The sequence below is a fragment of the Ciconia boyciana genome, chromosome 15 (genome assembly GCF_034638445.1).
Source record: "Ciconia boyciana chromosome 15, ASM3463844v1, whole genome shotgun sequence".
NCBI classification, from domain to species: domain Eukaryota; kingdom Metazoa; phylum Chordata; class Aves; order Ciconiiformes; family Ciconiidae; genus Ciconia; species Ciconia boyciana.
This window is the reverse complement of record NC_132948.1, coordinates 1,516,960-1,531,757: the sequence shown is the minus strand read 5'-3', so window position 1 is coordinate 1,531,757 and position 14,798 is coordinate 1,516,960. Positions and strand designations below refer to the sequence as shown.

Sequence of the window (14,798 nt, the reverse complement as noted above, 5' to 3'; positions counted from 1 at the left end):
CGACGCCTCTTCCCTGGCCCCTCAGCACCTCCCCACAGATTAACTTTGCTCTGGGTTAGGTTTGTATCAAACTGCAACACAGCTCTGACTGAAGGGACAGGAGTGACCTATTTTCAGGCCTGTATGCTCTCCAGGACCAAGAGATGCCAGCTGCATGATATAAAGCATAAAACACCTTTTCCAATAATAATTTTAAGTTCAAAGTGTTTCTGCTCCCCCCCCAGACATAAGCGTTCATATATACATGCTTCACCTTCAGGAATAACTGTGTAGCACTACGGAAATTTTAACAAAACCCTTTTCTTGCAGCCTTTCCTAGAAAATAGAAGGATTTCCTATAGTGAACAGCTTAATTACAAAACCCCAATGTATATCCCCACAACCCGTCCGAGTGCTCTGGAGCCAGGCACATCTCCATCTAAAAAACCCCAAACCCAAGGAACGAGAGCTGCGACAGAATCCTGCACCGAGACGTGTGTTTATTAAAACAAATCACAGGCTGTACAGAAGCAGCATGAAGCTGTTTAGTGTGCACAGACCCAGATCTCCTTTATCGCAGGGAACAACCACGTACACCCATGCTGAGGGAGGACAAATTTCCAAGTCAGGGTCAGTGCGAGAGGCTCGTGCAGACAGATCGGAGACAGAGAAAAGAACAAGGGGCTGAATACGCGTGCTGAGAAGAAAGAAGTTTTCAATTAGAAAAAGGTTAAACGAAGCAGCAAGCGCTGTAGTCAGACAGATGATGTTCTTGGTCAGTGTAAATCCCTCAAAGATGGATCTAGCCTAAGCTGGGCATGACCTCAATGTTGCTTCACGAGGGAATTCAGTGGAGAGCCAGCATTCGAGCAAAGCATCGATCACTAACAGGCTGCTGCAGTTACATACTAGGTCACTACATTTACACAACTTGCAGGGCTCTATCAGCTTCCCCTCTCCCATCAGCCACCCAAACAGGGGCTTCATAGTCTCTCTTGTCAAACTAGAGCTGGCAGGCAGTCGCAGTCGCCCCTAAAAGGCTGGAGGATTTGACGGGTTGGGGTTACACAAGTGGCAACGCAGCCATGTTATGTCTCCGGGCTCCACGGCTCCTACTTCTTTCTGCCTCCTCTTTCTTTGAGTGCCAGGTGAATCAGAGAGCCACTTGTCATGTTGTAATAAGCCAGGGAGTTCGAATCCTTGATGAAGATGCCCTGAGGGGAGGTGAAAAGGGAAAAAAAAAAACCCAGTCATGGCAGAAACCTTAATGCTCCCTTCCCACAAAACCCCCCACAGATGAAGCCCTCCCGGCCCTACTCTCAGAACAGGGCGATGACAGAATGCCACAGGCTCTGAAAAACCCCGGAGAGAACCCAGTGCCTCAGAAGATGGGCACCGCAGGAGGTGGGTATGCTGGGAACGATGCAAGCGTACAAACAGACAATATACACTATATACCTCTACAAACATATAGATAAAGACAGTCACCACAACAAGTGAAGTTATGTAGGCTCCACTCCACCCCCCCTTCTTTTTACTTAAAAAAAACCAATCAGTTAAGCTTCCTTTCTCGCTAAGGGTTAACACAGTATCCGCCTGTAGATGAACTCGTGAGAGGTAAGCGCACAAAGTTCACTGCTTAGGCAGCAGGTTGTGCCTGTGCACAGGCATGACTGGAAACAAGTTAGTAAAAAGGAACGGTGCCTTTCTAACAGCTCCAGTCTCGAGAGGAGATCTCTTCCCTTCCGTGTTTTGCAGAAAGTCTTTTCAGAGCTGCCAGGGTTTCAAGGTACTCTCGCCCACCTTCCAGAGCACGCAGGACAGATCAGTGGGAGCAGACTGCTGCATGTACATGTCAAAAGCCCCCAGTAAAATAATAGGCTGATTTCAGAGAAAGCCATCAAGCTTAGCGGACTTGTCTGCAGCAGCGACAAGGTGCAGATCCACTGATGCCACCCATTAAAGGCCTGTCCTGCTGTAAGTGTGCAGTTCTGTAACCAAGCGTGCTGTACAGACAGGGAAAATATTCCCTCTGCTCTTCCCAATACGTCAGTAGGTACATCAGAACTTTTTTTTGTAAAAAGTCAGTTTGTGCGTGAGAAAGCACTGAAGTAACAAACAGCGTTTGAAGGGCTTATACCCACCTCGTACTGCAGCTTCTGCTTCCCAGCTGGCATCCCTGTGGCCTCGTGGATCTTAACCTTTATAACAGACACCTAGGAAGAAGCAAAGAGCTTGCTCAGGCTTTTTTTCCCCACCATACGGATGGCCAGCCCTGCTCCCCCAGCCACACAACCCTGCTGGGCAAGAGGCCGCAGCGTGGGGAACATCCAGAGTTGTACAGCTCCTGCCACACAGGTCAACTGCTACTCTCAAAGCAAAGAAACTCGGTAGCAAAACAAGGAGGGGTAGAGGCCCGGTTAATAAGCTACGTGCCTGGTCTGAGAGCGGCAGGGTGAACACCAACACTTGGCCGTTCAGCTTCCATTCCGTCTTGTCCTGCATGTTGGGAACCTGGACTTTGACCGTGACCGGACCCTAGAGGAAACAAAGATAACGTCTCTTACAGGCAAGGAGGCTCAAGACTGCGATAAAAAAGCAGCAGACGAATTATTTATAGACACAGAGCGGCAGACAAATTATTTATTTCCAAAACTAGCCACGTATCTCAACTTCTCAGTGAACACACAGAAATGTATTTGCCTCAACAATGAGAAAGTTATTACTTTGCTACTACCCAAATAAAACATTTAGTTGGATTTCTCTCATTAGTCCCTCCTTTTGTGTGCCATTCACCAAGCATGACAGGCATTCACAGTATTACAGAGTGAACATACGAATCATTAAATAGGAGACAGTTCTCTGTGCAGATGTCCAGGAAAACCGTATAGCCCCCTTGACTTAAAGTTCAACCCGCGATGATGGCACTCCTCAGGAAGGAATTCAGTCCAACATTTAGTTCATGTTGTTATGGACTATAGCACATTACCATACTATCATGCTGACACTGATATATTAAATCTCCTTGCATCTCCAGCTTAGCAGTCCTCTGCTTAAAAGCTTATTAGCAGCATTAGTGCTTTACATTACTGTAAACCTACCTCTCACTGCCCTTAATTACAGAAGAGTGCTATCTTACTACGCGCCTGTGTGTAGCGCTGCATTGCTCTTTCCAGTAAAATACAAAGCAGTTTAGTTTGCTCGGGAATGACGGTAGGAAGGAGCCACCTCAGAAAGTCGCTCCCTTGCGAAGTGCTTCTGCACATCAGCTCCCCTCTGTGTAGTGAGCTGCCTTTACAACCCCCTGGGGCAGAGGAGGCCCTGACGCTTCTCCACAAGAAACGTACCTTGTTCCGGCGCAGAAACTCCTCCTCTGGAATCAGGCTATCTTCGCTCTTCAGTTTCTTTGAGACTGGCTCATCCTCCATGGGTGGCGGTGGGTGAACAGGAGGCATCGGTGCTGGGGAAGGAACCGGAGCCACGGGAGGTGCAGGAACAAATGCTGAAACGGGACGGGGGGACACAACACAACCTGCAGTCATCCACCGAGTATACAGCAGCCACTCCCTTACACAAACACTCTTTTAGCAGACCCATAAAGGCTGAAAGTAAATTCCACAATACACGGAGGAAGTTAACACAACCAACAGTAACGTGCAAACTTCAAGCGTTAGGAGATCTTTTATATGGGGAAACAGTCCAGGAAAAGACAACAAGTGGCACAAGAGCTTCCTGCAGATCTTGCAAAAAAGAAATTGCTCTCGGTTTGGCATGCAGCGGTGCCAGCACCTCGGTTTAAAAAGAAAAAAAAAAAAAAGGAAGAATTGTTTTTTATATTTTGCTTTTCAACTGAAAAGCACCTAATGCTATGAAGCTGCTATGAGGAAAGGGGCCAGACAACAGTTTTTACTCCTGCAGCAGCAACTTCTGTAACAAGCTGTAACACCCAGCGAGGTGCTGGCAGCTCCTCTTTACTCTGGTTCCTTTTGGAAAGCCACGTGGATTCTTAATCTTCACGTGGGCAGGCTCCCCGGGGACACAGGCATAAAACGGGCGAGAGAACTCTCTGTATTTCGTGCTGCAGGAGGAGTCTTGAGCCCAAAAGCAGTACTGCTTGGTAAGTCATATCAAACACCCCAAAATTCTTAATGATGGGACTTAGGGTCTGCAATCCCAATTACACACCATTATCAGAGGCACAAAAGGAAAACAGAATCCAAGCTCAAGCCCACATTATACAGGAATTAGCTGACAATTAACCAGAAAAAGCTGAAGTTACCGACCTGTTGGTACTATCATGGGAGGCGGGCGGGGGCTCATGATGGGAGGAGCAGAGGGTGGCATGGGGACAACGTTGATGCGCGGGGTATGGATTATTGGTGGCATGGGGGTGGCTATGACGGATCCTGGAGGCAAACGGACCACGGAAGTCATCGGGGGACGAGGCATGACTGGAACTGCAGAAACAACAGCGGCACGAACGGGAGGGGGCATCTGGAGAGAGAGGGTAATTTTTCTTAGCAGGTATGTGCGGGAACGCTCAGTGCTGTTTGCAATCCTGATTAAAATAACCAGGGCAACAGACAGAGGATTTCTAGTGGCCAAAGACTTGCTGGGAACCTCAGCAAGCCCACCGTACGGCCAGCCCAAGCTGCCTGTAAAGGGGCACAGGAGCCTCATTAACAGATCAAACAGTTCTTCCTTCCTTCACCACTCAGGTGTCAGACCATCAACCACGTAGCAATCTTAAAAGGAGGAGCTATTTTGGAGACACACGTAGCAGAACCCCTGTGGCAGGAACACCAGGCCAGGGAGTCACCTGTGAACGTTTCTTAAAAAAAAGGCCCCCACCCATTCCTTTGTTAGCCATACTCCCTTCCTCCAAGATCTCACTGCCCAGGTTCTTCCTCTGCCCAGCTGATCAAGTCTTTTTGGTACCGCTACGGATGAAAAGCTCCACCTAAGTCTTATTTTCTGTTTTTAACAGCAAGTTCAATAGGGTTCCTCTGATGGTTTAAGAGTCATTTGGAAACACGAACTTCACTCAGAACCCGCTTCTAAGCCAGCACCCTGCTCTTATTACCCTTGACCTTTGTCGGGACTCCCTTCTAATTAACTACGGCCACAGCCATTTGCTTTTGGAAGCCCAAACACTTACTGTGGGTGGACGAGGCACGGATGTGATAGGCTGAGCGCTAGCTGGGGGATTTGATGCCGATGAAGGAGGGGGTGGCTGGGGCATTTCATTGGGTTTGCTGGGACCGATCTTCTCCTTGCTGTCATCTTCTGGCACCAGTCCCTTGGCCTTATGGATAGCTTCAATTTGCTCTTGGAGAGTAATATTGGCCTGAGCAGCTTGTTGTGTGCGGGCCATGCTGCCTGAGTGGCCATCCCAGGTCACCTGAGAGGATAAAATAAATCAGAATAACTCCAGCCTGTCCAGACTGCAACGTGAGCTGCAAATAAATCAAGAGAGCAGCTTTACAGGAAGAACAAAGTCCCCCGGTCTCTCTGAGCACTCATAATACTACAGGAACCTGTTAAAAAAACCCACAGTTTCCACTCTACCTTTTCCTCTGGTTTCTGGATTTCTTCTTCACCAATCTTTTTACCAATGGCAGTCTCTTCTACACCGAAGATATCAGTACGGCGCTCTGCCAGCTGCTTCAAGCTGCTTTCAATATCCAAACCTGCAGGCAAAAAGAGAAAATCTTATTTCAAGTGATATAATCAAACATGATCAAGCCTCTTTTAGTGATCTTTAAACTGTCTGGCACCTAATGGTCAAATGCTGCTCTTTTTTGAAAGAGACTGCAACTGATGGCTGGTCAGCAGCAGCTAATGCTCTTGGCCTTTAAGTTTACAGAAAGGCTTCAATGTACTGATGACAAATGTATCCACATAATCAGCACACTAAGGACATCATATGGAAAGCTACATTTAAGACGGTCCTTATCGGTGGGACCTGGGGGGAGCGAGGGAGCGTGCTAAGAGTTCACAGAACTCATGCAGGAACTCTGTTTTACAAGCTGTGTCAGATGCTCAAGCTGACCTGGGGCATAGACCTCATCATCACTCTGCTTTTCACGGATGGATCGATCACGCTGCTCCAACCATCGAGGATCCAGGAGACCAATTCGCATGTGTTCTTGCATTTTACTGGCAGGAATTTTCTCTCCAGTAATGGGGGAAACAAGATACTCATCTGGAGCTGGGGCAGGTGGTAATGGTTTTGAGGCTAGAAAAACAAAACCATACTGTTAAAAACACACTGGAGGATGCAGCCTAGAAACAAATGCTTTTGTGATTATTCAGGAAGAAATAAAGTTTTTCTTCACCAGCCTGATTTACCTTTGGGATCGTAATCTTTCCGCACAATGACCTGATCTGGCGTGGGAGGAAGAGGTGGTGGCATTGGGGTTTCTGGAGGAGGAGGAACCTTCTGACCTTCATCTTCATCATCTGAGCCCTTATTTAGGGAAGGAAAAAAAAAAATTCATAACCAAGTTCCTGCAATCAAGTACCAACAAACAAGATTTGAGAAAGGTATAAAAATCCTATGCAGCACTGGAAGAACTGATTATGCAGCTTCAAAGCAACAGAGCTACCTTGCCTCTGGACACCTATGCTACAGTGGTTCCTCTGGATAATCACGATTCAGAAATTCAGTGGACCCAGAAGAGGAAGCAAGTACTCCTCAGCTTCCACATTACCACAGCATGGCAAGCAGGGGCTTACAGTTAATCATGTTCTTGTTCCCTGTCACCAGAAAAACAGCTTACATACAGTGGGTAGAGGAAGAGTGTAAAATGAGTCATCTTTCAGCGTTCCACACTCTGTGCAGAAGAAAGCCCAAAAGGCTTGATCACAGAAGTATAAATCCACACCATTAGGTGACAAAATTACTGGATTTCTCTCTTGGAAATGGTATTGTCAAGGAAAACATTAAAAATACCACATGCCAGCATTCCAGCAGAAACAGGTTGTTTTGAAATTCCATCAGAAGGAAATCTCATTTCCTCAAGAAACTGAGGAACTTCTTACAGTGAAAATGAAGGACATCACAAACCACAAAAACTTCAGGGGACAAAAGCAATGCTGATTCTATTGACTAGTTACCTCATCCATATCCTGCACTTGTGTGTCTTGATCCAGCTGGGCTGGGGGCTCATCTGTTTTCTCTTGCTTTTCATCCTCCTCGTCTGACTCCACCTCCATCTCTACCTCCTCGCTTTCCCCAAACTTCTCATAACGCTCCTGGATCAGGATTCGAGCTCCCAACTCTTCTGGAGTGGTGGGAGGAGGGAAATTCCCTACAACGCAGAAAACAGAGCTTCTCTGTCTCTATCCCATTTCATTGCTCAATACACAGACAGAAATATCAGTTTCTCGAATGAAAAGCAGTTTCTTTACAAAGCAGTGGCATCAAAGTCTCCTGGGAGCCAAGGTATATAGAAGGGAACGGATGCAGTCTATACAGACTGACATCAGCATGACACATGAAGATGACGGTACTTACAGGTGAAAGCACCACTAGGAAGTGGGACAAGATCTGCTGTCCCAGTGAAAGTGGAAAAGCAGACACTAGTGCAGTCCTGGACTTCATGCAAGGAGAACATTACTGATTCCAGAAAAAAAACCAGCCCTGCACACTGTCACTAGAATGCTTTCCACTTCATCTTGGAAGGATATGCAACTGTAAAACCCAATGTCTGCCTGAAAATGGCATTTCAGGACATAGCCCCTGCTCAAAGGGAGCAGAGTTTCATAGAGGTTACAAGGGTTAACTGCAGTACCTTGCTCATTGGGCTGAAAGTCAACTGTTTCCACGACCACAAAGTCATGCCAATCAATCTGGGCATAAGCAACACGCTCCTTTTCCTTCTCCTCCTCTTCCTTCTTTCTCTCTCGCTCCTGGAACTTTGCCCACTCCACTCTGTAATACACCTGCACAAGCAGACGTAAAGCACACACCAAATGTCAGGCAAGAAAAACATCAGTCACCTCTACAGCATCTGGAAGTTTACGCTACCAACCCTTTCAGGGCAGTCACACAAGCACTACTTCAGAGGCCTGGCACGACAAAGAAATATTTGTATTTCATTTAGAAACTACAGGTTTGCCTGTTAAGTAATGTAGCGCAGCAGCACATAAAGTGGTTTTCTAAAGCCGGAACTGCAGACTTCTTGAGCCAAGACCAAGCCACCCAGGTATGACATGACTCAGGTGTCACTGAAGATTCACAGCCAGCAAGCAATCCATAGACACTTACCACAACCCTGTAACGCCACCTTTGCAAAGCAAAAGCAGTCTGTGTGACCAAGGCAGAAGTCAAAGTAATAAAGAACAGCTTGGAAGGACTATAAGTGACTGAGGTGTCACAGTGAAGTTGTCTGAGAGGGAAATATTCGACTTTGTAAAGTGTTTGGAAATGGCGTCGTGCGGTATCCATGCCCCTATGCTGCCACAAGTAAACTACCCCCGACAGGAACACCAGCTAGTAGTTTAAAGGCAAGCTGGAGTACCCTGTATTCAAGTGACTACAGGGGACGCATCCATTTTATTCTCTGTATATTCGTATTTGCTGCCAATAAGTCAGAAACATGCAAAGAGAAAAAATTCAAAATATAAATGAAATGCTTCAGCAATTTTGCAGATTTTTTCATGCAATACCTGATCTAGGACTTCCTTGGGATTTTCAGCCTCTTTCTTGAGTTTGAGGAGTAAGCCTTTCGGTGGGATCAAGATCTGAAACACATTTTGCATGACAGTTGGTGACAATTCTTTTTACCAAAGCCTCCTTAAAAGCAATTATTCTTTTTCCACACCGATAAAAATATCAGCAGACCCCTGGGGCTATGTTCCACTTACTCTATTGCAACCCTCTGATCACTTATTGCTCCTACTTGCACTTAAAAATATTCACTCTTGGCCTTCCAACTACGCTCCACATTTAAAAAATCACAACTTTTACTTATATTACAATAGCGTCTGGTACGTTTTAAGTAACAGCCCACTGCGTTCAGCGCTGCACGTTGCCAACAACGTGTGAGATACCCACTCTACTTAAGGAGCGAGATGTAAAGGATGGGCTCCTGGACCTGCACATATTCCTAGTCTGGCTGTTTTGCATGGCTTCAGTAGTCTGCAAAAATCAATACTGCTGTTGAAGGAATCAACTTGAGAGATAAACTGCCAAGACTACCTTTGTGTACTGTTCAACCAGCTTAGTGAAGTAGTTAAAGAGACTGTGCTGGGGGCGAAGGAAATCAAACTGGTAGTTCCTCTGCTCTTTCTGCATCAGCTGAGTCAAGAACTGCCGCCCGTTCCGAGCCACGAACTGCGCCGTTAGCTTCACCACATCCAAGTCAAAGGCCGAGATTGAGGGAGGATCTGCAATGAACTCGAACTCCGGAGGCGGCTCTTTCGGAACGACCGTCTCCTGGATCACCTGGGCCTGCACCTGCAGAGCAGAACAGAGACAGCTCAGTGACTGCCCTCAAGAAACCGTTACCAATCACTTGTGAGAACCCATTCTTCCTTCAACTGCTGCGGGAAAGCAGCATCAGTCTAGATATCCTGGCAGCTTCAAGGATGAGAAAAATTAGTACACATTTTTCTCCAGGGTGTATCTGGACATCTGTATTTAGCCTTACTATAAAAAACAGTTGTTCCAACAGCTAGCAAAACTGGAAACTATCAGGACTTCACTACAACCCTCCAGGACTGTCAATACCACACAGCGTGACTGTTGGCCATGCAAAGCGTGGAAAAGACTCAGATTCAGTCAGTGTTCTTTTTCCACCCAGTACGTATAAAACTAAAGAAGATTAGCACAACTAAAGAAGATTAGCAACATTTTGCACTCCACGTTTTAAGGGGAAGTTGATCCTTCCGGCAGAAGAAAAGGAAATGTTTCTACTAAACAGTGCATGCTACAAGCCCAAACTGAATTCCAAGGGACTCTAAAGACTTGCCTACGGCAGGACTCCTAAACTCATACAGTCCGAGCGATCACTAGTGTAAGTACCATATCAGTCAACACACAACTAAACGTAATTAAAACGGACCAAGGAGAACAATATATTGGCTCTTTCGCACACAACTTTGAGTTACCACCAACTGGGGGATGCACATCTGCATCAAAACAAAGTCCCAGACACAAAACTCCAAGCCTCTCAGTGCTGCCTTTTCTGCACATATCTAAGTAACTCCTTCATTTGCCTCGTCTTTCAGACCTCCTGCTTAACGTTGGGCTGTGACACAACCAGTTAGAAGCCAAGTTCTCGACCAAAGTGAGAAGGAATACTTACCTTCTGTGGAAGCTGCTGCTGAGCACTTTGCTGCTGTTGCATGACCTTGGGAATAGCAGCCGAGGGCTCCTGTGCTTTACCCTCTTTGAACTCGCTGACTTTGTGCCGGTAGTATGCATGGTAAGGATCATTGGGATTCAAGAAATTGAACTTAGGGTTATTTATTTCGTTCTGACGAATTCGAGCTTCAAATTCTGGACCATTTCTGGGGAGGAAAAAGATAAATTGTTCAGATGAATGGGCATCAACTCAAGTGTAAACATCTGTTTCTTTCACAGCAGGATGTGTTGATGCATCAGCCCCTCAAAGAATTTTCTCTTGTACGTGGAAGGAGTTTATCTCTAAGTAACTCACACCCAACGCGGCAGCCAGCTGTACACATGCAAGTTAAAGGCATTTGTCCTAATTTAGTCTATAACACTTCACAGTGAATATTTCTTAAGACAGTTAAAAACTCACACTCACGAGTGTTCCACAATCTCATTTGGCTACATACAAACAAAAGGCCATTTACTGGACTGACAGTTTATCGGATGAAGTTTACAAGTTACTTACTAGACCAATTATTTGCTCTATTAACAAGCTTTTAAGACTAGTTTCATTTCCAGAAAGTTCACAGAAGGAAAAGAGTAGGGAACCATCGGCCTGTGTAGAGATTGACCACACCAGAGTGCTGCATTTAGAAGAGCCCTAAGTTTTAGTTCACGTAACGTCCACTCCTCCCATCCAAAGCGCAAGCCATTTATTTCAGGGTAGCTGGAGAAAGTTAACAGCTGCCATAGCATGTTTCTCTTCATATTCTCTGGATACCTCCAAGTCTTGTTTAGACACTCCGCTTCTTCCAAAAGAGGTCTCTACAATACCAAAGGATAAAGACAGCCCCCTCCTTATCCTCAAAGGAAGCCAACGCTCCTTGGCAGCATTCTAGAGATTAGTTGCACAATAAGTGTCTTTGACTAGACCAGCATTCAGCGGTTGTTTTAAACCCACAGCAACAACCATTCCGTTTTAGTGGGGCGAAAGCACGCAGCGTTCAGCCTGTCTGGATACCATGAAGGTTAAGAATTTGCACAGCCAGCTGAGGAGGGGTATTTACCTCCTGGGCTACTCATACACTGCCAGGAAGACCAAGATCCAGTCCCCTAAGACCTCACGTAGTGATAAGACAGCCAGAAATACTTAAGCGTTAAACAACAGGACTACGTAGTACTAACAGCTTGCACTTGCAGAGTGATGACATTAGGCAAATGGAAGAAGCCCAAATGAGTAAAATGTATTCAACTTTTAGACTCCTCCCCTAAATTTGACCTCTATACTCACGCTAATCAATCTGCTACAGTCAACAGGGGAAAAAAATCCCATACTCATCACGGGCAGTCCATGTACCCTAAGAGAGGATCAGACTACTCTCTGGAGGTACGCACTTCTCTCCCTCTGGCTATCAAGGGAGAGAGAGATGACCGAGGCTTGGACAAACACACATCCCAGCTGCTGGCAGTTTACCAAGCTGTACACAAACAGGGATGGGACTTAACCTCAGGGCTCAACAAGCAAGAGAGCACCCTTGTACCGGAAAGTTCATCACCTACCATTTGCCTACACACTGTAAAACACAGTCGTGACTCCTCTTGGCTTCATCACTCAGTGGAGCACCTGTAACGAGGCTCTCTGTCTGGAATTTTGTTTCCCCTTCAGATCATACGGAACAGGAACTGTGACCTAGTTATTGCAGCATGTACTACAGATTTTTCCAAGAACTTAATTTTATTTACTACCCTAACTTTTCTAGCAAAGCGTGTCTTACGCCTCTTAAGTAGAATATTGTAGTTTCTTTTCCACAGTCTCACTGGTATAGACTCAATCCTTACAATCCTTTGTGTAAATTCATAGGATTGTGACCTGCTTCAGTTTCTGGAGCTGCGCAGACAGTAGCACTGGAAGAGAAGCATGAAAATCCCAGGAAACATGAGACACCACCAGTGTCGTTTACCTGGCTACGAAGCTGGCAGTCTTGTCCACAATATTCCTGACCTCCGGCGGAGGGTAAATAATTCCTACTACGGGCTTGGCTGGTGCTGCTTCCTCTTTTGGCTCCTCTTCTGGCTGTAATAAAAATGTATATATACATATATATATACAGTCCTCTGTACTGCTGCCTCACAACTATAGCAACTATTCAAAAGGTGAAGAGGTGATGGCACAGGAAGACATCTTTCATTGTGGTGTTTGCAATCAATCAAGATACTAAATTCAAATAGCCTAAATCAAAGCTGAAAACAAGAGAAGGAACTTCAAATAATATTGAGTAACGTGCTATATACCAGCACCAGGGCGTGAAAAATAGCCCGGTAGGCTGCAAATCCAGACTAGGTTTATTTTCAGGTGGTTGAGTTGGAAAATTCATCTCCCTTCTCTCTCAACTTCCTCATCTACATTGGGAGTAACAATCCTAACACACCTCAACAAATTGTTCTGCAATCCCGTGCTTAATGAAGGCTATGTAAGAATTAAGTATTCCAAACAGCAACCCAAACGGCAGGCAGCACTGTCTGTCCTCCTCCCCAGCTCCCAAAACATTTAGTATTTCCTGACACAAAGATCTGGTTTAACAATCTGAATCACCAGCCCCACAAACTACTTGCTCGGCTTCTCAGGGTGGGAGACAAAGTTTGTCTGCTTGGCAAGGGCACCTGCTGCAGGCGGGCACAGCAAGGCGAGGAGGAAGGCCACTCCATGGGAACCAAAACAAGTCCTCCTGGCATGTTTACTATCTCAGCCTTGACCCCAAGTAAGTTTATAAATGCCGAGACAAGAGGCAGCGTGGGGGAAAGCCTATAAAAACACATCTAGGAATAACTCAGCAGTACTAAACAGGTTTGGAAATTATGAACATTCCTAGAGGTCTGTGGGACTGCAAAAAACTAGAATATGAATTATTAACTCCGCATTAAATAAAACATAGCTTTTAATCCCATTGTGGTTGCATGAAAAGCTGTTCCATAGAGAAAAGCTCTGCAGGGCATTTTTGTCACTGATATTATAGGTGGATCTGAACTAAAATCCCAGAATGCTCCCTGAGGACGGCTTTATCTTCCAGTAAGACCAGAAGCTGCTCTTTGCAGGATACTAAAGATGTATCTCCTCTTTCCTCACCAAGCAACTTTCACAAGGCTGTTAGAACAGAGAAGAGGTGTATGGGAATTGTTTATAATCTTAACAGGGACAGTCAGGGAAATTTTAAAATACCAGTAAAGCTACTAGCTCTGCTCAATCCATGGGGACTCCAAGGCAGAAAACTCTCTGGAGTCAAATACACCCTTAATAAAGCGCGTTAAGAAAAAGGCACCATAAACGCGTTTGTTTTTCACTCCCACTCCCTCTGAACAACATCATCCTGAGGAGCTGAAGGACACTGCAACACAACGCTTAAGAGATGTTTTTATTTAACCACGATGCTGAGTTCCTAACATATATGCATGAAAGACTCCGGGTGTTTGTTGGGAACCACGATTTTCCTCCCAGTTGTGCTAGCTACACCAAATCGCCCAGGATTTGCAGTCAGAGCAGCTCCCTGTGCTGCCTTGCTGTACAGCCGCACAAGCGCTGATGCTGGAGCGTGAAACTGCTGGAACGGCTGGGGAAGGATGGGCTGGGGAAGGCCGGGGAGAGGCTCCAGCAGAGGTGAGCATGGCCGAGACAGAAGAGAACAGGAGGAGGTACTGCGAAGCCCTGGTCCGTACGCTCTCCCCAGCACGCTGGGACGGGCGTGTGTAACCCGGTCACACGTTCTGGCTGGCGGCAGGGCTGCTGCCATAGCCTACGGCAAACCTTCGCGTCCATCGCGATTACAACCCTGGGCCGCTTCCAGGAAGGGACTCAGCCTTGTGCCGAAGGGCAGCCCCCGCCCGCCCCCCCGCAGGCTGACTGCGGGCGAACGGGGAGCCGCGGGCGATGCCTGCGGGAATCAGCAGCCCCCCCCCGCCCGAGAAACGGGGCGGTGTAAGAAGACGGAGACCAAGATAACCCCGGCAGCGCCGCTTCCCCGCGCCTCGGCCGTGCTCGGGGCCCCCGGCCGCGGAGCAGCCCCCGCTCCCCGCCCTCAGCGCGGCCTACCCCCCCGCCCGCGCGGCCCGCACCGGTTTGCTCTCCGCGGGGGGCGCCGGCTGCGCCGGAGGCATGGCTTGCACGGGTCCGGCCGGCATGGTGCTCCCTCGGGGCGGCGGGGAGCGCTTCCCCGCCGGAGCCGCTCCCGGGCCGAGACGAGCGAGAGCCGGAGGAAGCCGACACCGCCGCGGACGAAATGGCGGCCGCACGCGACGAGCTGCGCACGCGCGCCGGAAGCGGCAGAGCCGCCACGAGCGGACGCACGCGCAGACTGCGGCCTACGGCCCACCGGCGGGGGCCGCTGGGTGGGGCAGAGCGCATGCGCCGTGGGAAGTGCCATTAGCGCGCCACACGGAGGGGGGGTTCCCTAAAGGCGGGGGCGGGAGCAGGCGAGGAGCGTAC

General features: G+C 47.5%; 1 protein-coding gene across 1 annotated transcript; it reads right to left on the bottom strand.

Annotated features, from left to right (window-relative positions):
- Window positions 1–459: 459 nt before the first annotated feature.
- On the bottom strand, window positions 460–14,633 carry SF3A1 (splicing factor 3a subunit 1). Its single transcript, XM_072879619.1, has 16 exons — window positions 14,429–14,633; window positions 12,283–12,395; window positions 10,293–10,497; window positions 9,185–9,442; window positions 8,653–8,727; window positions 7,776–7,926; window positions 7,099–7,292; window positions 6,331–6,448; window positions 6,032–6,217; window positions 5,548–5,669; window positions 5,138–5,380; window positions 4,263–4,473; window positions 3,327–3,481; window positions 2,416–2,517; window positions 2,124–2,195; window positions 460–1,193 (listed from the first exon to the last, which is right to left on the bottom strand). The coding sequence occupies exons 1-16, from the start codon at window positions 14,492–14,494 to the stop codon at window positions 1,092–1,094; spliced, it is 2,373 nt and encodes a 790-aa protein (XP_072735720.1). The 5' UTR covers window positions 14,495–14,633; the 3' UTR covers window positions 460–1,091.
- Window positions 14,634–14,798: the final 165 nt, after the last annotated feature.